This window comes from Zootoca vivipara, chromosome 17, assembly GCF_963506605.1.
Source record: "Zootoca vivipara chromosome 17, rZooViv1.1, whole genome shotgun sequence".
Classification (NCBI taxonomy): Eukaryota; Metazoa; Chordata; class Lepidosauria; order Squamata; family Lacertidae; genus Zootoca; species Zootoca vivipara.
The window spans coordinates 29,290,335-29,314,558 of NC_083292.1; the positions used below are offsets into that span (position 1 = coordinate 29,290,335).

General features: G+C 47.8%; 1 protein-coding gene across 2 annotated transcripts in view; it reads left to right on the forward strand.

Moving 5' to 3' along the window:
• Window positions 1-22,830, forward strand: part of LOC118076488 (NACHT, LRR and PYD domains-containing protein 12-like) — a 32,241-nt gene extending 9,411 nt beyond the window's left edge. The window contains exons 5-10 of one of the 2 annotated variants that reach the window (XM_060269665.1): window positions 150-215; window positions 3,272-4,988; window positions 11,535-11,621; window positions 13,113-13,283; window positions 15,893-16,060; window positions 17,566-22,830. In XM_060269665.1, the coding sequence (XP_060125648.1) occupies window positions 150-215; window positions 3,272-4,988; window positions 11,535-11,621; window positions 13,113-13,283; window positions 15,893-16,060; window positions 17,566-17,653 (2,297 nt within the window). In that variant the 3' untranslated portion in view covers window positions 17,654-22,830. Of the gene's footprint in view, window positions 1-149; window positions 216-3,271; window positions 4,989-11,534; window positions 11,685-12,607; window positions 12,936-13,112; window positions 13,284-15,892; window positions 16,061-17,565 lie in introns of those variants that run through there. The other variant, XM_060269666.1, reaches the window with a different exon arrangement.
• The last annotated feature ends 1,394 nt before the right edge of the window (window positions 22,831-24,224 follow it).

Consider the following 24,224-nt stretch of genomic DNA (forward strand, 5'->3'; position numbering starts at 1 on the left):
CCCCGTCACAGGGAATCGAACCGCCGACCTTCTGATCATCAAGCCCTAGGCTCAGTGGTTTAACCCACAGCGCCACCTGGGTCCCAGAGGTGGCTTAGACTATGCCAAATTTCACTTCCAACTGTTTTGCTTTTTCTCTTTTTTTGAAGATCAAGCGCTACTCAAGGAGATTCTTCTAAATGAAACCGGACACAACCTTGCCCCGGAAATGAAAGGTACCGGATAGCAAATAAAAAAAGTTCACCAACATTGGTCCATTGAACCAATGCAAGGGAATCAGATTTTGGTTCTGGGATTGTGGTGGCCCTCAGGCATGGGGCACTCAGTGAGCAGCTCCCCCTGCAACCTGAAAGGAGTGGGACGTGCCAACTTAGTGTTTCCTTAAGCTGCACCTGATCTTGACTGTTCTGTGCAGAGTGGTGAGCCTTGCTTACCTTGGAGTTGTTAGAATATACGCAGGCATCCCCAAACTGCGGTCCTCCAGATGTTTTGGCCTACAACTCCCATGATCCCTAGCTAACAGGACCAGTGGTTGGGGGAAGATGGGAATTGTAGTCCAAAACATCTGGAGGGCCGAAGTCTGGGGATGCCTGGAATATAGGGATGTAAAGCCCTATATTCTCTTTGCTGCCACTGGCTCCGGCAAAGAAGACCGTAGACAGTTGTAGCTATTAGCTACTTTTATTAGAGAGCGATGGAAAAGTGTGTACGCCATCACTCTCAGTCAGAAGTGAAAGGGAAAAGCAAAGAACATCACATGACAGGAGATGAGGTTACATCTGTTCTCCTGTGTGGGAAAGTACAGCAGTCACACATCCAAACAGTAAACAATTATCCTGTCTCACATGCAGCTGGGCAGTGGACAGAATTGAATGCTAACATCTCCCCTGAATTCTGAAACGAAAAAACTGCAAATGCAAAAGCATCATTAAGAGAAGTTGTCATAAACATAGTACGACTTTCCTGCTGTGGCACTCTCTGGCTTTTGTGAGCCTATCCTCCAGGGGACCAGAGCTTTTGCTCTGTTGGCAAAAACAGTGTTGCGTCTCACAACCTGTTGATGTGGCTTAGGCACAGTTGCGTACTTAGCCTGTGTGAATGTTGCCTGTGTTGGAGTATGAAGCACAGCTATATTTGCAATTGCTGTGTTGGCAAACTCCTGGGAGTACCTCTTGGGTCCTCTGGAGATCCTCTCAGACCTACGTGAGAGGTGCAAATCCTGTTGACTGAGATTCTCATTTAATTGATCTCTATTCATATGGGGAAAATATTTTTATTTGCTTTAATTCTGCCCTTCTTTTCAATAAAGCAAGCCCTTTTCTTATACAAGGGTTCAGTTTTGGGTGGCCACATGTTAATACAAAAACGCATAAAGCCAGGGCCCCCTGCAAGGTGGGGGGCTGCTTGGCTGCCTTCCCAAAGCCCAGTAAGCGCTTGCCCAGCTTTGGGAAGGAGGTGGGAGGAATCTGGAACCCTACCAGACCAGAGCCCTTCTGCCTCCTTCCCAAGATCAATCGCAGCTTTGCACAGGTGGTGGTGAAATAAATGGAGACTAGGTTTCCACTGCAATCATGGCCTGAGATTGCGTAAGTAAAATAAACATAAAACAAGGCTTGCTCAGGGGTGAAGCTTGTGGCCCTCTATCCCATTTTGTCTTCACGGTAATAATATGTGGTAAATATGGCAAGAGAGAAAGTGATCTGGTACGCTGGCTGAGACCCTACCTGCCCACAGAGTGGTGCATGCTCTAGTTATCTCCCGCTTGGACTACTGCAATGTGCTCTATGTGGGGCTACCTTTGAAAGTGACCTTAAACTACAACTAATCCAGAATGCGGCAGCTAGACTGGTGACTCGGAGCGGCCGCCGAGACCCTATAACACCGGTCCTGAAAGACCTACCTTGGCTCCCAGTACATTTCCGAGCACAATTCAAAGTGTTGGTGCTGACCTTTAAAGCCCTAAACGGCCTCGGCCCAGTATACCTGAAGGAGCATCTCCACCCCCATCATTCAGCCTGGACACTGAGGTCCAGCTCCGGGGGCTTTCTGGCAGTTCCCTCCCTGCGAGAAGTGAGGTTACAGGGAATCAGGCAGAGGGCCTTCTTGGCAGTGGCGCCCACCCTCTGGAACACCCTCCCATCAGATGTCAAGGAAATAAACAACTATCTGACTTTTAGAAGACATCTGAAGACAGCCCTGTTTAGAGAAGTTTTTAATGTGTGATGTTCTATCATGTTTTTAATATTCTGTTAGGAGCTGCCCAAAGTGGCTGGGGAAACCCAGCCAGATGGGTGGGGTATAAATAACAACAATTAGCACAAAACACCCAGGAAGCTACATGGATAAGTAGGGATTTGAACCTGGCTCTCCTTGGTCTAAATCAGGCATCCCCAAACTTCGGCCCTCCAGATGTTTTGGACTACAATTCCCATCATTCCTGACCACTGGTTCTGTTAGCTAGGGATCATGGGAGTTGTAGGCCAAAACATCTGGAGGGCCGCAATTTGGGGATGCCTGGTCTAAATGCAATGTTCTGTCGGTTCTGCTTTACTGGGTCAATTTGGACACAATGATGAACCATGGCTTATTGTGACAGGAATGACCTACCGAAAGCCATGCGCTTACATGCCTCTTTAATCCCTTCCCCTCCTTCCAAGGATCTCAGCTTTGCTTAACATTTTGTCTGTACCCTGAGCTGTACCCTAATCATAACTAGTATTTGTGGCAAATAGCCCAGTTCCATAATAACCCATGCTTTCCAAGTTGCCCTGTTTCAAACCATAGTTAAGATCAGGCACCCCCAAACTTCGGCCCACCAGATGTTTTGGACTACAATTCCCATCTTCCCTGACCACTGGTCCTGTTAGCTAGGGATCATGGGATAGGGATCATGCCTGGTTAAGATTAACCACAGTTTCTTGGATGTGTTGAAAAAGCAAGCTGAGGGACTAGAACGAAGGTTTATGGCGATTTCCAAACCAGCTCACTGGCTCTCAGTGTTTCTTGTAAGGATCGTCTACCACAGGCATCCCCCAACTGCGGCCCTCCAGATGTTTTGGCCTACAACTCCCATGATCCCCAGCTAACAGGAACAGTGGTCAGGGAGGATGGGAATTGTAGTCCAAAACATCTGGAGGGCTGAAGTTTGGGGATGCCTGCTCTACCAGTAGCCAGAGAGGCTACAATCCAGGAAGTGTTTGCCTATTTGATCTCCTGTTCTGCTAGGCTGGGCCTAATTCAGTAAACCCTGCGATTTTTTTCTTCTGTCCAGCTTGTCAGGTTGAACACAGACGTATTCTGTGTGAACAGACCAAGTTGCTGAAAGAAACCGGCCCAATAACACGGCCCGAACATGGGCAAAGTTTCCCCATCCTCAACCGCTATGTGGATATAAAAATAGTCGCTGGTGTCGACTTCAGGAGACAAACGTTTCAAGAACATGAGGCCCTGGCTGCTGCTGCTGGAGAGCTGTACGAATATCGCGTCCGCCGCAAGATGCAGGGGGAGCTGGAGCGGATCACCCTGGACCGCCTTTTCCGTTGTTGCTATCCATCAGGCCGCACGGCCCACTTTGTGATGGTAAGCGGCGTGGCTGGGGTCGGCAAGAGCACCCTAGCGCAGAAGTTTGTCTTCGACTGGGCCACTGGAAAACACTACCAGAAATTCACTTTTGTTTTCTTCTTCAAATTCCGAGACCTCAACACGGTGGGGGGAATGACCAGCCTAAAAAGCCTGATCCAGGAGAAGTATCCCAGTTTACCCTCTAAACTTGACACAATTCTACAGGAACCCCAAAAATTGCTGTTCATATTTGACGGTTTGGATGAGAGCAACAGTAACCTTGACTTGGGCAGGAACGCGGAATTTTGTGCCCAACCAGAAGATGTGAAACCGGTTGGGGTGATTGTGGCCAGCTTGCTGAAAGAGAGGCTTCTGAAGGGATGTTCCGTCCTCCTGACCAGCCGCCCAAGCAATCTTGCCCGTTTGGAGAGAGGGATCTTCCACAGAGTGGCCAGTATTGTGGGCTTCCTCTCCCAGGAAAGAGAAAAGTACTTCCACAACTTCTTTGGAGAAGCTGAGGTGGCCAAGGAGGCTTTGGCCCACGTGAGGGAGAGCCAGGTTCTGTACACCCTCTGTTACAATCCTTCTTACTGCTGGATTACTTGCACAGCCTTGCAGCCTTGTTTCGTCCCCAAGGCCGGACAGCCACACACCCTTCCCAAAACGGTAACTCAGCTCTTTGTGAGCTACACCAGGCATGTGATGGTCAATCACACCAAGGAGCTCCCTGAGTGTGAAAGGGCGCGGGAGATGATGATACAACTTGGCCGGCTGGCTGCGTATGGCCTCCGGCATCGCACTCTTCTGTTTGATCAGGCGCTATTGGACAAGTTTAATGTGGCTTCATCTCCCCTCCTCAAAACCTTCTTGGTGGAAAACATACAAAGTGCCACTTCACCTCCTGCCGTCACCTATTCTTTTGTCCACCTCACTGTCCAAGAGTTTTTTGCTGCCCTCGTCCATTACTTAGACTTCAAGGAGGACAGTTTTGGAGATATAATGGCAGCAGTCCAAAACGACCAAGGTGGGGAGTATGAAATTTTTCTTCGCTTCCTCTCTGGCTTGTCTCACTCTTCAACCAGGGTACCATTGGAGTCTATTCTGGGGAAGTTCTCACCAGTGACCACTAGGCAAGTCCTTGACTGGATCCTTCGTAGGGAAACGGATCTTGATGGGAAAAAGAGGGCCTTGAATTTCTTCAATTTGCTTTTTGAGGCACACAACAAGTCACTTGTGTGTCAGGCATTGGGGGATGATGCCTCCATGGACTTTTCGGAACTGTACCTGATGCCTGTGGATTGTGTCATCCTTGCTTATGTGCTGAGATGCTGCGGTAAGATTGACCTCCTAAATCTTGATGCGTGCTTCATTCAGAACGAGGGACTGCAGAGGCTCAGCCCTGAGCTGCACATAATCAGAGAACTGAGGTAAGCAGCTGAAATGCAATTCATGGCTGATGTCAAATTACAAGTACAGTCGTGCCTCGGATCCCGAACGCCTTGGGAGTTGAACGTTTTGATCCCAAACGATCAAAAAACGAAAGTGAGTGTTTCAGGTTTTTGAACGTTCTTTTGGAAGCCGAACGTCCGACAGGGCTTCTGCAGCTTCCGATTGGCTGCAGGAGCTTCCTGCAGCCAATCAGAAGCTGCGTTTTGGAAGTCAAACATTTTGGAGGTCGAACGGACTTCCAGAACGGATTCTGTTCGACTTCTGAGGTGTGACTGTACTTCCAAGGTTTGATTAAACAGTCCAAATGATTGATGGAGCAGCTTTCACGTGGAATTTAGTCTTTGGACCTTGCTAAATCTGCCCAACTCCACCCCCCACCCACCCACAAACTGAAACAGCACCTGCAGAAGGATTGGGGCCCATGGTTCGAACTACTTTAAATGGGTAGGTTGCATACTTCACGACAAGTGTTATTTAGTATTCAGGTATCTGCCACAGAGCCAGGCTTGGACATCTGAATGTACCTGAGACCTGACAAACAGTCTTCCTATCCAAAGGTCCCTGCGGTCAGTGACTAGAGCCAAGGGCTGGCACAGGAGCGGGAGACTGAAGCCAATATCAGGATCAAAATCGGCAAAAGTTTTGGCCTTTTCAACGAGGCAGCAGATGAAGAGACAGGCAGGCTCCAAGTGTTCGTATTCTTAGAATTTTGAAGTGTCAGGCATAGCTCTAGTGGCTTTAGCCCAAACGTAGCAGAGTTTCCCTGCACAGCGCAGAAGCTAGTTGAGGTGGAAATGACTAGTCGGCTAGACGCAGAATAACTATTTACAGGATTTATTAAAAGAAAATAAAAGCAGCAGAGTTTCTGCATACAAAGCAAAGCAAAATAAATCCTCTCTCTCTCTCTCTCTCTCTCTCTCTCTCTCTCTCTCTCTCTCTCTCTCTCTTCAACCATACGCAGCACTCCTACTCCTAACACCCAACAAGAAACAACTGTGCTAGCATTCCTAGATAACAGAGTTCAGTGCTGGTCATTAACCAATCAGAGAGTAGTTTCCAGGCCAGGCAGACCTTGGCTTTCTGCCAAGAGTAAATTGACACTGCCTTGAGTTAATTGTGTGAAGTAAGTTTCCCATGAGAACCAATTGTCAGAAACCGAACACATATTAGGCCTTGCCAGTTCAGAAGCTTCATACAGTCTGCCAGTTGCGAAGGTTGAAGGTGGTTAGGGGAAGCCATGGCTCTTAAAGTGGACTTATAGTTATGTAAAGGTATTGTGTGGGTGTGGCCTTTGCCTACATCCCTCTCTGTCCTTTTCCCATCAAGGCAGATGATGTCTCTTAGCTTGGGGGCAGGGGAAGGAAGGGGGGGGAAACCATCCAACTACAGCAGGTCCCAATTTTGATGAAAAAGCCTCCCAAACCAGTTTCCAAATTATCAGTGAGAGGACAGTCCCTTCAGTCCCACTGAAATATACTCGGAGTCGAGAGTGAATTTCATGCTCTTTATTCAGCTCATATTCATCAAGGAGGAGAAGAGAAGACGAATGGCTCTTTTCCCAAAACCATCTGCTTATATACATTATTTACACAATGGGCCTTGCGTGATTGGCTACTTCAGGGCTACACCTGTGGGCCAATTATATTGTGGATTGACTTCTGCCTGCAGCCTGATTGGCTGCTCCTACAGGCCAATCAGGTAGCAGATTCACTTCTGCCAGCCGCCTGATTGGCTGCTCCAGCAGGCCAATCAGGTTGCGGATTCACTTCCACCTGGAGTTGGATTGGGTAGCTCCCGCTGATTCTGAATCCTATTGTTCTAGGATTCCGCTCAGTACATAACACCCCTCCCCTCTAAGTTCCAGTCCTGCCTGGGAAGTTGCATTCATAGTCCCCAAGGTCTGCTGGCCGCCTCCGTGTGCGTTGTGGCCTGGGGTGTTCCTTGGTCAGGGGTTCTGGTTCTGGCTCGTGTTCCGAGGCTGCTGGCTGTGCCGGGGCTGTCTGGTCTGGCGCCACTGAACCACTAGGTTGTGACTCTGGTTCCGGTGTCCTTCCAGCCTCGGGGCGCCCCTCTGTGCCTACTGCTTCTGCTTCCCCTGCCCACCCCTCTCGCTCTACAGGCCTCACTGCCCTGCTGTCCCCTTGGGACCCCTCTGTCCCGCTCTCCTCCCGGGTTCCTCCTGGGAATCGTCGCCGTAGCTGGTCGCAGTGGCGGCGCCAACATTGCCCCCCTTCCGTTAGTACCTCGTACGACACGGGACCGGTCACCTTGGTGACTGTGGCGGGTACCCATGCTGGGCCTGCCCCAAAATTCTTCGCATACACTGGGTCCTGGGCCACAAATGTCCGGGGGTTCCTGCCTTTCCCCACCACTACCTCATCCTGAGGTCTGTCGGGGTGAAGTCGGTCCAGTCTAGTTGCAAGGCGCCGGCCCATGAGTAGTTCAGCTGGGCTCCGGCCCGTCGTTGTGCTTGGGGTGCTGTGCTGTGCTAGAAGAAATGCGGCAAGGCGGTATTCCCAGTCCCCTTGTGTTATGCGGCGGAGGCTGTCCTTGGTGGTCCGCACCATGCGCTCCGCTTGGCCATTGGTGGCAGGGTGGAATGGTGCTGAGCGGATGTGGCGGATGGCGTTCTGCGCTGTGAAGGTCTGGAACTCCTCTGACGTGAATGCGGTTCCATTGTCCGAGACGAGGGTGTCAGGGAGCCCGTGGGTTGCAAACAGCTTACGTAGTACCCGGATGGCTGCCGCCGTAGAAGTGGACGGTACCAGTGCGACCTCCAGCCATTTGGTGTAGGAATCCACCACTATGAAGAATGTTTTTCCCTGGAAGGGGCCAGCGAAGTCCACGTGCAAGCGTGACCATGGATGTCGGGCGGACTCCCAGGGCTGGACTGGGGCCCTTGGGGGATCCGGGCGGGATTCTTGGCAGGTCTGGCAGTGTTGGACCCAGGCCTCTATCTCTCTATCAATCCCCGGCCACCACACATAACTCCTGGCAAGGGCCTTCATCCTCACTACCCCTGGGTGTGTCTCGTGTAGGGCTGTGAGGACCCTTTTGCGGAGGGGCTGGGGAACAACAACCCTGCTTCCCCATAACAGGCACCCCTTGTGGGCCGACAGTTCATGTTTGCGGTTTGTGTAGCCAGCGAATTCTGGCCCGGGGCTGCTGCTGGGCCATCCTCGCCACACCCAGTCCAGGACCCGGGAGATGACCCTATCTTTTGTGGAATGGTGCGCAACTTCTTGTGCCTGAATGGGTCGGTCGGGAAGCAGCTCCAGGGTCATAACCTCTTGCGCAGGCGCTGGGTCGGGGCCTGTTTCTGGTAGTGGTAGCCTGCTGAGTGCGTCTGCGTGGCCCATCGCCTTCCCAGGGCGGTGGATTAGTGCATACTGGTAGCCGGCAAGGAAAATTGACCACCTGAGGACACGTGGAGACAACACTTGGGGGGTCTGCTTCTCGGGGGCAAACAGGCCAAGCAACGGCTTGTGGTCAGTCACTATGGTAAAGGGCCGCCCGTACAAGAAATCATGGAATTTTTTTACGCCCTTCACGATTGCCAGACCCTCCTTGTCAATCTGTGAGTAGTTTCGTTCGGCTGCAGCAAGCGTCTGGGAGAAGTATGCCACCGGCACCTCTCTTCCATCCGGGAGTTGGTGTCCCAGGACAGCGCCGATGCCATAGGGAGAGGCGTCGCATGCCAGCACCACTGGCAGCCTCTCGTCGAAGTGTGCCAAGACCGAGTTCGAGACGAGCAAGTCCTTGACTGCCTGGAATGCGGCCCTTTGTCGCTGGCCCCACACCCAAGGGGCCCTTTTATCTAGGAGTCTGTGTAGGGGCTCCGCTATCGCTGCCTTATGGGGAAGGAAGGCATGGTAAAAGTTCAATAGTCCCAAGAATGACTGAAGTTCGGGCTTGCTCTTGGGCGCTGGGGCCTCACAAATGGCCCGTACCTTGTCACCGGTTGGATGGACCCCTTCTGCGTCCACCTTAAATCCCAGAAAGTCCACCTGCGGCACTCCCAGTAAACACTTTTCCCGCTTCACCTTGAGGCCCGCCGTCTGGAAACGGTGCAGGACGGAGCGGAGGCGGTCCTCAAATTCCTCTGGTGTGGGCCCGGCGATCAGTACATCATCGAAGAAGGGGGTGACGCCAGGAATCCCTTTAAGGAGAGAGTCCATTAGATTCTGGAATATGCCTGGTGCCACGCTAACGCCAAATTGCAGCCGCTTTACTCTGAATGCCCCTCTGTGCGTCACAATCGTCTGAGCCTCTGCTGTGGCTTCGTCCACAGGCAACTGTTGATACGCTTGGGCCAAGTCCAGTTTGCCAAAGATTTTTGACCCAGCCAGGGTGGCGAGGACATGGCTGACCACTGGCACTGGGTATGCATGAGCCGTGAGAGCCTTGTTTATGGTGCATTTGTAGTCTGCACAGATGCGGACCGAACCGTTAGGCTTGACGGGTGTGACAATTGGAGTTTCCCAGGGGGCGTTGGGCACCGGCTCCAGCACTCCTTGCTCCACGAGCCGGTCCAATTCCTCGTCTATGCGGGGTTTCAGGGCGAACGGGACCCGGCGGGCCTTGTGCCTGATGGGTCGTACAGCGGGGTCTAGCTGTAGGGCAATGGGGGGTCCTGTATATCGTCCCAATGCCCCATCGAAAACCCCTGGAAACTCTTTGCATATGGCGTCCACGTCCACTTGTAAGCTAGTGCGGTTCACCCCGGTAACGGCTAGCCCCAGAGGTCCAAACCATGCCAGTCCCAGTAAGCTAACGTAGGGGCCCTTAACTACCAGCAAGTCCAATTGTTGCTTTCGCCCTCGATATTGCACCCTGAAGGTCCCCACCCCCATTGTAGGGACCTTACGTTTCTGGAAGTCCCGGAGGGTGAATGGGGCCGGCCTTAGTTTGGGACCCCCATTAGGGCACAGTTCCCTTAATGTTCGGGCCGAGATTATGGATAGAGTTGAACCCGTGTCCAGCTCCATGCGGCATGGGGCTCCCTCTATCTGTACCTCTATATAAATTTTCTCTGTGCTGGGATGGGGCAACTGGAATACCTGGTAGTCCGTGATCTCCGTCGAGTTGCCTTGGTGCATGGTGCCGTGTGACCTGGGGCTCCTGGGTCGGTCATCTGATGCTTGTCGACGGGTGAGTCGAGCCCGACACACCCGGGCGATGTGTCCCAATTTTCTGCACTGCCTGCATTCTGCGTTGCGGAAACGACAGGTCCTCCTCTCGTGGTTCTCCCCGCAGCTTGCACAGTTCCCTCCTTCTCGTCGAGGCTGCTGTGGTGTGTGTGCTGCTTGAGTGCGCCGCTGTACTCGGTGTACTTCCTCCCTGTCAGATTCGGATTCGTCGGTGAGGTCTTCGTGGTAGACCCTCGGTTGGGATGGCGGGGCCGGTCGTGCCTCTTGCGTTGACCTCTCGGCGGCTTCGGTTGCCCGGGCTTCCTCCAGAGCAATCTGGAACATGAGGTCTTTTTTGGCGTAGAGGCGTCGTTGCAACATCTCGTCCCTCAGGCCACCGACGAGGCGGTCACGAAGCATGTTCTCCAACTCTGAGAAGTTGCATAACCGGGCGGCTTGGCGGAGGGAGGTCACAAACCCAGTTATGGTTTCCCCCGGGGCTTGCCGCTTTGCGTAGAAGGCATTTCGGCAAGCTACCACCGAGGGCTGTGGTGAGAAGTGCTCCTTCAGCCGTTCCATTATTGTTTTGTAAGAGACGGTAGCGACATCTCTAGGTGCAAGGAGAGCCCGGGCGATTTCAAACGTCTCCTCTCCACAGACGCTGAAGAATGTCGCCCTCTTCATGGCATCGTTGGTGACTTCTTTCGCTTGCAGGAGGAAGTTGAAACGGGCGGCGTACCCTTCCCAGTCTCCTGATGCTGGTTTGAATGGCGAGAAGCTGCTGTCGGTTGCCATTCTGGGTTCCTTGGGTCCTGGAGCTGAAGCCTGGATGCACGGTGCGATGCAGCGGTGCAGCAGGTGGCGGTGCTGCGGTGCAGTGCGTGGTGGCGGTCAGCTCAGCAGGATCCCACCTTCGTCGCCAGTGAAATATACTCGGAGTCGAGAGTGAATTTCATGCTCTTTATTCAGCTCATATTCATCAAGGAGGAGAAGAGAAGACGAATGGCTCTTTTCCCAAAACCATCTGCTTATATACATTATTTACACAATGGGCCTTGCGTGATTGGCTACTTCAGGGCTACACCTGTGGGCCAATTATATTGTGGATTGACTTCTGCCTGCAGCCTGATTGGCTGCTCCTACAGGCCAATCAGGTAGCAGATTCACTTCTGCCAGCCGCCTGATTGGCTGCTCCAGCAGGCCAATCAGGTTGCGGATTCACTTCCACCTGGAGTTGGATTGGGTAGCTCCCGCTGATTCTGAATCCTATTGTTCTAGGATTCCGCTCAGTACATAACACCCACAATAATATAAAGGACACAAGGAGGGGGGCAAGGTCTACAGTGACTACTAAATGCTTTTTGCATTCCTATATTTTTTTTTCTCCTTTCACAGTCTTCGCAAGAATGAGCTGAGCAATCAATCTGCAAAGGAGCTTGTTTCTATCTTGAAACATACAGAGTGTCGACTGGAAAGCCTGAGGTATGTTTGTTGCAGCTAATGGGCTATTAAAGGTAAATGGGCCCCTGACCATCAGGTCCAGTCGTGTCCGACTCTGGGGTTGCGGCGCTCATCTCGCTCTATAGGCCAAGGGAGCTGGTGTTTGTCCGCAGACAGCTTCCGGGTCATGTGGCCAGCATGACAAAGCTGTTTCTGGCGAACCAGAGCAGTGCACGGAAACGCCGTTTACCTTCCCGCCGGAGCGGTCCCTATTTATCTACTTGCACTTTGATGTGCTTTCAAACCACTAGGTGGGCAGGAGCTGGGGCCGAGCAACGGGAGCTCACCCCGTTGCAGGGATTCGAACCGCTGACGTTCTGATCAGCAAGCCCTAGACTCTGCTATTATTCCTTACCAAATCCTCACTGGGTCTGCACTGGTCTCCTGATCCTCTAGCAAATGTTCCTGACTCAAAACTAAATTGGAAACATTTTGCTCTCGTGCTCTTTGAATTCTGATCCCTTTTGCAATTTGTTCTGTTGTGAGTTGTGGGCGGTTTTGTTAGAAAACAGAGGTGGGTGAATGTGTAAGCTTTGGTTTCTCTGAGTTTCTCACAGGGTAGATTTGATTTAAATAAAATTGATTTAAATCACTAGTCTGTAAGACTTGATTTTATAGAAAGTTCTTTATAGCCATCAATGATCTACAGGACAAACCATAGGAAAGTTCAGATTGGCAGTCGTCATTACAACGATCTTTGTCAAAGCCCAGCAGTATTTCACATTTATTTATTTGTTATCAAGACTTGACACTTGCCACTCAACGCTTTCCTACTTGTTTAATAATACATTTTCATGAAACAGAAATGTATAGGCGATCAGGTACTTCTGGAAGCATGAAAGAGAGAAAGAAGCAACAGCAATGCTGGGCAGGCACTGAACTATTTCCTGCAAGCCACAACCTCCTGCCCCACACCTGATAACAAAAGGGGCAGGTAAGGATGCGAGATGAGCGCCGCAACCCCAGAGTCATCCGCAACTGGACCTAATGGTCAGGGGTGCCTTTACCTTTAAGGATGTAGCTGTATGGGGGGGGGAATAGGTCACTTCTGCCTACCTGTCAGAACTGCCCACCAGGGTGGGGTGGGGTGGAGCTCAGGATCCAGCCTTGCAGAATCCAGAGGTAACTGGTCCCTAGTAAATGGGTTTAGGAGTCCAGCCTTTAAAATAGAAGAAGGAAAATTGAGCTGTTCAGAGAGACTAACTCCGTGTGTGTCCATGTTTTCTAGGGTTGCCAGACTCAACAGAGGACAGGACTTCTGTGCCTTTAATTGCCCTGCTCTCTTTTGAGTCTGGAAACCTTAAAGAGAAACCAGCAGACCCTTTGCTTGGAAATTAAACAAAGGGTCTGCTGGTTTCTCTTTAAGGTTTCCAGACTCAAAAGAGAGCAGGGCAATTAAAGGCACAGAAGTCCTGCCCTCTATTGAGTCTAGCAATCCCTAATTTTCCACCTTCTCTTCTTTGCTCTTCCCAGCTTGGCAAATAATGCGCTTACTGGACAGTGCTGTAAAGACCTGAGGTTGGCCCTCTTGGAGAATCGGACCCTTTTAAATCTTGACCTGTCCAAGAACAAGCTGCATGATCAGGGACTCTCTGATTTAGTGGAGCTGTTCAGCAATTCGCAGAGCAGGATACAGAAACTAGTGTAAGTGTCAAAGCAACCACCTCAAGGTATGCAGAGTATTTTAAAATATTTGCAGGCCACCTGTACGTTTCCAGAGGTTTGGTTCAACCTTTCTAAAATGTTTATTAAGAAAATATACGAGCAGCCTTTCTGTCAGGTACTGAAGGTGATGTTCCTAACCCCTAATCCAAACAATAAAAAGCCCCACTGAATTACCAAGGTGGAATCTACACACACATATTTTTTTTTAAAAGCCTTGGAAATGCATTTTGAAAAAAACATTGAATTTTGCACAGCTCACTCTCACCATCTAGTGTCACATTTGTACTTTGCAACACATTTAAAACATTCTATTTGCAGCTGTATAGCTGAGTCTCAAGTTGATTTTTAAAATGAAAATACATTGTAAAATAGAGAATACTGTACAGGATCCAAAAAAAATAATAATCAATCAATCAGAGGAGCTAGCAACTGGAAAATACGAAACAAAATACAGATCCAAGTTGATAATATGTTGATGGGTGTGTAAGAGTCATGCGAGAGAAATAGTTTTGTCATTCTCATAGTGCTAGAACTTGGCATTAACCTATGAAACTGGTGGTTGGTGTTTCAGGACTGACAAAGGATCAGCACTTCTGCACGCAGCGTTTCACTACTCTGTGGAACTTACTGCTACAGGATGTGACGGTCACTAGTTCAGGTTACAGTCCCATACACACCTATGTGGAAGTAAATCCCAATGCTAACCCCTTTCATCTCAAGTGTTTCATTGATGATCAGTCTGGGGGCCGCAAACCAGGAGTGTTCATGGCCAAATTATGCACACAAACACACCAACCAAATATTCACAGCACACACATTCATCAGACATAATAAATAACAAGATGGAAGATGGGGGGAAAACTTTTTAAATAATTCCAGTGGCACCTTTAAGATCAACTAAATAAAAGCTTTCAAGGTATGAGCTTTCGTGTGTAATACACACTTCATCAGATACTCTGAAGCAGAGGTGGCTTCTGCCTTATAACTGTTGACAACTGTTATGGGAGTTGGTTCCACAGGGAAGGGCAAGGGATTTTTAAAGGGATAGATGACCAAAATTAGCTTTAGTATGTATAATGGGACATGAATCCAATATCTCTATTCAGACCAGGTCTCTCCATAGTTTTTAGTTTGGTAATATGCTGTAATTCAGTATACATCAGACATGCATTCATCAGTAGGGCTGCCAGACTCAATAGAGGACAGGACTTCTGTGCCTTTAATTGCCCTTCTCTCTTTTGAGTCTGGAAAGCTTAAAGAGAAACCAGCAGACCCTTTGTTTAATTTCCAAGGAAATGGTCTGCTGGTTTCTCTTTAAGGCTTCCAGACTCAAAAGAGAGCAGGGCAATTGAAGGCACGGAAGTCCTGTCCTCTATTGAGTCTGGCAACCCTATTCATCAAGCCCTCTTTTCTCTCTTTCACATGCACACACTACTACGTAAACTCTCATGCAAAAACTTGGATGTACACGCAGACACAATACTGTACCAGCGTTGCAGTGGCTGGAAAAACAACCTTTTTTTTCAGGAGGGGCTTTGCAAAGCAAAACACAGTGTCTCAATCTATTTTTAAAGAGCCTTCAGCAAAAGTGCAGCTCTTAAAGAGCATGCAGGGGTTTTTTTTATTTCCTATCTTACCTCTGCGGTGCTTAGAGCTGAGATTGGCAGGAAACATTTCCAGAGTCAAGATGCTGCTACTGAGCTGTCCCTGCTGTGGGCAACCATAATTACCTCTCCACCCCTTTATACATTTCAGGCAGCATTTTCATAATAATAATAATAATAATAATAATAATAATAATAATAATAATAATAAAATTTATTTGTATCCTGCCCTCCCCGGCCAAAGCCAGGCTCAGGGTGGCTAACAATTAAAAATAGCACAGTGTACATAAAATCACACAGTCAAGTAATTAAAATACATTCTAAAATCAATTCAGAATCAAATTAATGGCAACCATTGGGCTAGAGGTCTATGAGGATTACAGAAGGAGAGTGGGGGTCACATTGTGCCTTGGCCAAAGGCCTGGCAGAATAGCTCCGTCTTGCAGGCCCTGCAGAAAGATGTCCCACAGGGCCCTAGTCTCTTGTGACAAAGCGTTCCACCAGATTAGGGCCACGGCCGAAAGGGCCCTGGCTCTGAGGCCAGCCTAACCTCCCTGTGGCCCGGGATCTGCAAGATGTTTTTATTTGAAGACCGTAAGGTCCTTTGTGAGACATACCAAGAGAGGCGGTCCCGTAGGTACGAAGGTCCTAGGCCGTATAGGGCTTTAAAGGTTAAAACCAGCACCTTAAACCTGATCCTGTACTGTACAATGCAGCTGGTATAGCACTGGGTGAATGTGAATGTGAGGAATTTTTGGCAACCCTCCTCCCTCCCAAACAACAGCTCTGGGCAAAAAGCTCAACTACTCGTGGCAATCCCCCCTCCCAAAAAAAATCCTCCCCCCAAAAAGCTTAACAACTCTGGGCAATCTCCCCCCATTTTCTTTATTTTGAGTCCCAAAAAATAGGGGTCGTGTTATACATGAGTGCGAGGCTCTGAAGAGGTTGGAGCACCTTTTGACGTCTTTGCTTCCTCTGCTGCAGAATCCGGGAAAACGCCTTCTCCGATGTGTCCTTTGGGGCACTTTGCTCTGCTCTAGCCAACAACAACAGCCTCAGGTATCTGGACGTGAGTGGCAACCCTTTGACGGATGAGTGTGCTGAAGATGTGCACACTCTCATTTTGACCTGTCCTGCTCTTACAGAAATCAGGTACCATCAGGCCTCACTCTTCCTAAGTGTATTCACTCATAAGGGAATTTAAACTTCTAAACCTTGGAAGTTTGGAGGGGTGGTCAGCCTGAGGGAGGGTGTTTTCTGTGGTGCCCCCCTTCATTTGTGCATTGTATGTTTATTGTTTTCTGAAGATGCAACTGTTTAACCTGGCCTCCAACATTTGAGATATATATTTTGACTAGCTGGCCCTGCCACGCATTTCTGTGGCTCATCCCTGTGACTGCCCCCATCCTGTTCCGATCCATGACGTATTCTGCCCCCTCCTTCCTGCCCCTGGCTCATCCCTGTGTCTGCCCCCATCCTGTCCCAACCTGTGAGCTATTCTGTCCCTCCCCCCCCAGCTCATCCCTGTGACTGGCCATACCCTGTCCTGACCCATGAACTATCCTGGCCCCTCGACCCAGTCTGCGAAGCCGAGGCAAGATGCTGTGGAGAGGAAAGCTTTCTTAGCTGCAGTACCAGTGTAGCAGTCGCTAGAGGGTACTGTTTTGCAACATCTGTGCTCCCAGCATGCACTTGAGGGTGATTTGTGAGTTCTGGAACAGGGTTTTTGGGGGGTTTTACCTGGCGGATGTGTGACATCTGTCTTAGCAAACTTTTTAAGATCCTTTGGACATTCGCATGTGATGTTGTGTCAAAATTTGAACATAATCGGTCAAGCGGTTTCAGAGAAAAGTGGACAGCCACCCACATGCCCTTTTTACATTTATATATATATATATAGATAGATAGATAACCCGCCATATTCTTGTGGCTGTAATTTGTTTTAAATTGTTGGGACCTTAGGCTGAAGGGCGGGTAACAAACAATCAAATAATTAATAATGCTGATAACGATAAAAACGACCGCCTGCCTTCCCAAAAAGATTGGGCATTTTGCAATAGGGAAAGTGATAGGAAAAATCACTGTGATTTGTGAGATAGCACTTGTTTCGAGGCAACATCATGTAACCTCCCTGCAAAATGAATTGTGATGAATCCTCAAAAAGCAGATTGTCAGGAAGTGCCCTTTCTCCTGCCACTATTGAGCATACGTACTGATTTATTTGGTGGTGGTTATAGGACTATGAGGTTTCACCATGCGTTTACGTATCTTCCCTTTATTCATTCATGCAACACTTTGAGTGCATTTTCCATCACTTTCCAACCTGCAGTCATTAAAAAGAGCATGGATGTTTATCTAGAGCAGGCATGCCCAAACTTCGGCCCTCCAGATGTTTTGGACTACAATTCCCATCATCCCTGACCACTGGTCCTGTTAGCTAGGGATCATGGGAGCTGTAGGCCAAAACATCTGGAGGGCCGCAGGTTGGGCATGCCTGATCTAGAGCAACAGAGTTATTCAATCCGCTTCAAATGTGCAAACCTAACGTTCCCCTTTGCCATGTTCTGCTTACATTTTTCTTTCCCGAAAACCGCAATTATTGGCAGTCTACTTGAGTGATAACAGTCATAGCTACATTTGTTGTGCTTTTTTTCTAGCTTAAACTTAACTGATATCAGTCCAACGATGGAAGAACATCTGAAAAAGCTGGAAGGTTGCAGAGAAGGCATCAAGATCTACATTTAAAACTCATCCCCCCCAATTATTTTTTATTAATTTTCCAAATTATTACTCCTGCTCATTCTTCTTGCTCTGCGTTGCCCCATCGCACTCCTGGTCCGATCCAAAAATAATTTTAAATAAAATCCATTCAACCTCAGTCGAGGGGGGAGGGCATAATAAAACCAACGACAAACTTAGTTGGTCTCTAAGGTGCTGAAGCTGAGGCTCCAATACTTTGGCCCAGTGTTTCTCAACCTTTTTTGGGCCACGGCACACTTGTTCCGTGAAAAAAATCACGAGGCACACCACCATTAAAAAAGTTTAAAAAATTAACTCTGTGCCGCCCTATATTGACTATAATTATGACTGTAAGAAACACTTGCCAATTGCTGCGTTGGTTGCAATCTCCTGTAATAAGGCTTCACAAGCCGTCCGGCGGGTCAGTGCTGAGTCTTGGTGGCCGCCAGGCTCGTTTGCACTGAGCTTTGGGAAAGAGGAGGAGAAATATTGCTTTCCGGCGGGTCAGTGCTGAGTATTGGCGGCCGCCAGGCACGTGACAATGCAAATCACCCTTCTCATCGCTGCACGTCGCGGCACACCAGCCAGCGTCTCGCGGCACACTAGTGTGCCGCGGAACAGCGGTTGAGAAACGCTGCTTTGGCCACCTCATGAGAAGAGAAGACTCCCTGGAAAAGACCCTGATGTTGGGAAAGATGAAGGGGACGACAGAGGACGAGATGGTTGGACACTGTTCTCGAAGCTACAAACATGAGTTTGACCAAACTGTGGGAGGCAGTGCAAGACAGGAGTGCCTGGAGTGCTCTGGTCCATGGGGTCACGAAGAGTCAGACACGACTAAACAACAACAAAAGGTGCTACTGGAAGGATTTTTATTATTATTTTGTTTCGACTACGGCAGACTAACACGGCTACCTTCCTGTAACTTGTTATAAAGGGATTGTATGTGCACCTGCTGGTTCTTCAAGCAGCTGACTTCCAAAGATAGTCTATACATTCCCTAGTGCTCACCAGTCTGAAGTAGGGTGGTGGGTAGGGAACTATATAAAATTCTCTTCTCTCCAAGATAACTTCATCTTGCTCCCAGATTTTATTTTTACTTGGTTTTTTAAAGCCGTCCTTAAAAACAACAACCAACCACACACACACACACACGCACACACTGCGCTTTGAAAATCATGTGCTGTTAGACTGTAATAATCTGTATTTGGATTTAGGAGGAGGAGGAATATTAGAGTTGGAAATGTGAAAAAAGGGCCACTGAAAAGCGACAGTAGGAAAAGAGGGTGAAAGGTTTTAGGGCTGCCTTCCTCTGCCTTGCATTCACCAACCCAAAAGGCCCAGCATTTGGACAGCACCACGTTAGGGAAGGCTGGTTTAGGAAATTCCTTGTTCCAGTCATATTCATTCAGTACTACTTAAATTTCAGAACCGCCCATTGAGCTCTGGGAAGCTTGCAAAAAACAACAACAAACAATAAAACACACATACAATTCAATAAGGCATAGGATCTGAGCGCTGGCTTCAAAACGAAAATCAGTACCCCAGCAGAAAACAGAATTGTATAAAAGCAGCTTAGAAACTGGTGAAGGAGAACAAGGGCTCTGATCCAAAATGCAATTCCTCAATCGCTGTTGTTTAATCCTGGGTAATTGCTCACTGAAATTCATGCTTCTAAGGAATAAGAGTATATTTTGTCATGATGTAAATGAAAAGTGAAAGATTTTACCTGATTATCTACAGTTTTAATTCACTGTTCTCTCAAGTTACTTTCTGATTTGGTTTACCGTTTATAACCTTACATTTGGTCAGGATCCACCCACTCAAGAAAAGGAGTTGATGTATAGATGGCATTTAACACCAGTAAAATTAGCCAAAATGTATAGAATGAGTAGTAAATCTTGCTGGAAATGTAAAGATAAAGATGGTGATTTTTAACATATTTGGTGGACATGCGAAAAAGTAAAAAGATTTTGGGAAATGATATATAATGAATCGAAAAAGATGTCTAGGTATACCTTTCCCAAAAAACCTGAGGCTTTTCTATTGGGACTGATGGGAGAGGAAATAACAAAGGGAGATCAGAGACTATTTATGTATGCTACAACTGCAGCTAGGACTTTATTAGCCCAAAAATGAAAACTACAAGAGACACCGACAATTGAGGAGTGGCAGACGAAAACGATTGACTATGCAGAGTTAGCAAAGTTGACCTGCGGGATCCGAAACCAGGGAGAGACAAAGTTCCAAAAGGAATGATGGAGTAAATTCGTGGACTATATGGAGAAGAACTGTAGAAGTTTAAAGACACTTGCAGGACTGAAATAAATCCTACAAATTGGTTTTAACTAGATGGACTAAAAGAAACTGCGAGATAGGAGCGGGAAAGAAAACTGAATGATGGGAGGGAGGGAAGTCAAAGCTCGGCAGAGCAAAATGAACTGAGATAGGCGAATATAAGATAAAATGTAAAAAAAAAATTGTTTTTTGTTTTTGTTTTGTTTTTATTTATCTGGAAAATTTAATAAAAATTATCTTTAAATAAAAAATAAATAAAAGGAGAAGATACAATAGCTCTGCTCCACTTGGCACGCTGCCCTTAGTAAGCCTTTGGAGAGAGCTAGTACCTGGATGTCTTCATGTTCTGTCTTGAAAACATGCCTAATTATTCCTTTGCCTTCACCTGCTCCACCTCCTGTATTGATCGCTACAGCCACAGCAATATTCATTAGCAGAAAGTAATTGTTTTCATTTAAGCTGATCTTAATTGCTGCCAAAAAAATATGACGCCGGATAACATTTTTAATAACAGAGCTTGTTAACGACAGCAGTAAGTAGCAGGCTTTTCAAGGCCTGCCTTGTGACTCAGTCATGTCTAAAGAAAAGCCAGAAAGCAGCTACTGCAGTATTTGAGTGCCAAGCCCTCCACACTCATGCAATTTCCTGATTGAAATCTTTCCACTGCAGGACACTTCCAGACTCTCAAATTCTGTCTTTCACCCTATGATGTGTAGATTGTAGAAGATGCTGCCTCGTGCGGAGTTGTACATCATAGTAATCACACCTCTGGAAACATATACTTTACAGTCATCCTTCCTGTGAATATGGCTTAACTGCCGACGTCACCTCGGCCATAAATCCAGGAGAGACAGCAAACACTTCAAGGGCAGCCGTGGGGAACTTCCTTCAGCTCAAGGGCAACGTTCCCTTCTGGACAGCTTTCGGGGCAGGGGCTGCGGGGGTCACATGCCACTGCAGAGGCAAAAGTGGACTGAACAATGTAAAAATTTGCCTTTGTACAGGAGGTTTGTTTTTACACACTCGCGCCCAACACAAACCCCTTGAAAACAGGCAAGGGGCATTATCAGAGTTCAATACCACATTGCAAGCAGCTGAAAACCCTCAAGGAAGGTGCAAAGCAGGACGAGCGAGAGGAGGGTCTCCTGGGGAAGAGGACATAATAATAATAATAATAATAATAATAATAATAATAATAATAATAATAATAATAATAGTTTATTGTTTATACCCCGCCCATCTGGCTGGGCTTCCCCTGCCACTCTGGGCGGCTTCCAACAAACATTAAAATACATTAAATATCACAGATTAAAAACTTTCCTAAACAAGGCTGCCTTTAGGCATTTTCTAAATGTCAGGTAGTTGTTTATCTCTCGGACCTCTGATGGGAGGGTGTTCCACAGGGTGGGTGCCACTACCGAAAAGGCCCTCTGCCTGGTTCCCTGTAGCTTTGCTTCTCGCAGTGAGGGAACCGCCAGAAGGCCCTTGGTGCTGGACCTCAGTGTCCGGGCAGAACGAAGGCCAGATAGGAAGGCAAGGACAGCAGCATCTATGCCCTGGACTTGCAGTTCCCCATCATGGCTTCAGGGGATCGTATAATAAATTGCAGGATGATCTTCAGCTAGAGAGAGCTGGGTAGATGGGCAAAAGAACAGCATGTTTTCATTGTCATTTTTTTTTACAAACCGGTTTTTCTCAGCTAAATATCCTCAAAAAGAAGCTCACCAAAAAGCAAGTGCTAAATACAATAATACAATCCATAATAAGCCATATTGCTGCAGAATAACACACAAAAATAATAGCCAACAATTAGCAATCCATTTGACGTATATAAACATTTAACAAAACACACAGCTTGTTAATACAAGTCAAAATATCCAATTAAGGGACCGCTGTTCTGGCAAGCAGCTCATTTCTGGGTGCTCCCAAGGCAGGGGGGGGGGGCAAGGCAGATGGAAAAAGCCCCCCTTGTAGGGTTGCCACCTTTGTTCTGGCAAAATGCAGGGCAGGGCAGAGCGGGTGGTTTGGGGGACAATTTCGTTTTGTTTTTCATCTAGTGCTGAAGTAACTTCAAAGCAATCCGTTGCAGCCTAATAAGATGGCCCTAACTAGGGAGAGAGAGGATCTGAACTACGGGACAAAACAGTATCAATACAGGACGTAGCATTTTACATTGAAATACAGGACAATAATGTATTAATATAGGACAGGTGGCAACTCTCCACCCCTGGGTGTCCAACACAGAGTCTCTCACCCCCTCGCATTCAACAAAACCAAAGGGATAACAAAGAAAAGTGAGTTTGACTTTATATGGTCTCAATTTGTATCATTTATTAACAATAGTAAGGTAAAGAGACCCCTGACCATTAGGTCCAGTCGTGACCGAATCTGAGGTTGCGGCGCTCATCTCACGTTATTGGCCGAGGGAGCTGGCGTACAGCTTCCAGGTCATGTGTTTACCTTCCCGCTTGGAGCGGTACCTATTTAATTGCACTTTGACGTGCTTTTCATAGAATCATAGAATCTTAGGGTTGGAAGAGACCACAAGGGCCATCCAGTCCAACCCCCTGTCAAGCAGGAAACACCATCAAAGCATTCTTGACAGATGGCTGTCAAACCTCTGCTTAGAGACCTCCAAAGAAGGAGACTCCACCACACTCCTTGGTAGCAAATTCCACTGCCGAACAGCTCTTACTGTCAGGAAGTTCTTCCTAATGTTTAGGTGGAATCTTCTTTCTTGTAGCTTGAATCTATTGCTCCGTGTCTGCTTCTCTGGAGCAGCAGAAAACAACCTTTCTCCCTCCTCTATATGACATCCTTTTATATATTTGAACATGGCCATCATATCACCCCTTAACCTTCTCTTCTCCAGGCTAAACATACCCAGCTCCCTAAGCCATTCCTCATAAGGCATCGTTTCCAGGCCTTTGACCATTTTGGTTGCTCTCTTCTGGACACGTTCCAGCTTGTCAGTATCCTTCTTGAACTGTGGTGCCCAGAAGTGGACACAGTACTCCAGGTGAGGTCTGACCAGAGCAGAATACAGTGGTACTATTACTTCCCTTGATCTAGATGCTATACTCCTTTTGATGCAGCCCAGAATTGCATTGGCTTTTTTAGCTGCTGCATCACACTGTTGACTCATGTCAAGTTTGTGGTCTACCAAGACTCCTAGATCCTTTTCACACGTACTGCTCTTAAGCCAGGTGTCTCCCACCCTGTATTTGTGCCTTTCATTTTTTTTGCCCAAGTGTAGTACTTTACATTTTTCCCTGTTAAAATTCATCATGTTTCCTTTGGCCCAGTTGCTTTTGAACTGCTAGGTTGGCAGGAGCTGGGACCGAGCAACGGGAGCTTACCCTGTCGCAGGGATTCGAACCGCTGACCTTCTGATCAGCAAGCCCTAGGCTCAATGGTTTAACCCACAGCGCCATCTGCGTCCCCATTAACAATAGTACTGTACAATAATATCCTTCCATCTCAGTTGCAGCAGCCACCATGGAGAAAATATCTTAACACTTTAGATGGATATGCACTCCGTGGACGTGAGCTGAATTTGTTACGTAAAAGATTTTCCAAGTTTGTTTTGATGCCGTGTGGTTGACTGCCTGCAAGACTCAACATCTGTATATGTATTAGTCTTGGAAGAGAACACTTTGGTAATTGTATTTTTAAAAATTCAGTAAGTTCGTAAAGTGGGGGGGGGGATATCTCAGTGCTGCTCCAGAGTTAGCATTCTTTGATCAAAGTTTGCTTTGCTTTTAGCTGTCGTTGCTTACTGGCAAATTTAACCATCCTGTTTTGAAAAACCACAGTTCTCAGAGTTCCCCAGGAGCTTTCATTTTCAGTGACAAAACGGTGACAAAGGAACTTCAATGACAAAATGAACCTGTTTTATGTCTGTAGCATTGTACCCAGGAACTATCATCCACATGCAAAGCAAGAAAGGAAATGGCATGGCTAGATTTGGAGCACGTGGAACATTCCACCCTTTCCCCTCACATCCCAACCCAAAATCACAGTCCGAGGGAGTTGCCTTATACGGATGAGTAACAGCCAGGTATACAGCTGACTCTCGTATTCACTTCCTGCCTTTTTCTTGACACTAGAGAGTCACATCCTCTCTGGCAGGCAAAAGGTAAGAACACCAGGAGAGCCCAACTGGGGGAGGCCAAAGGCCCATCTAATCCAGGCATCCCCAAACTTCGGTCCTCCAGATGTTTTGGACTACAGTTCCCATCTTCCCCGACCACTGTTCCTGTTAGCTAGGGATCATGGG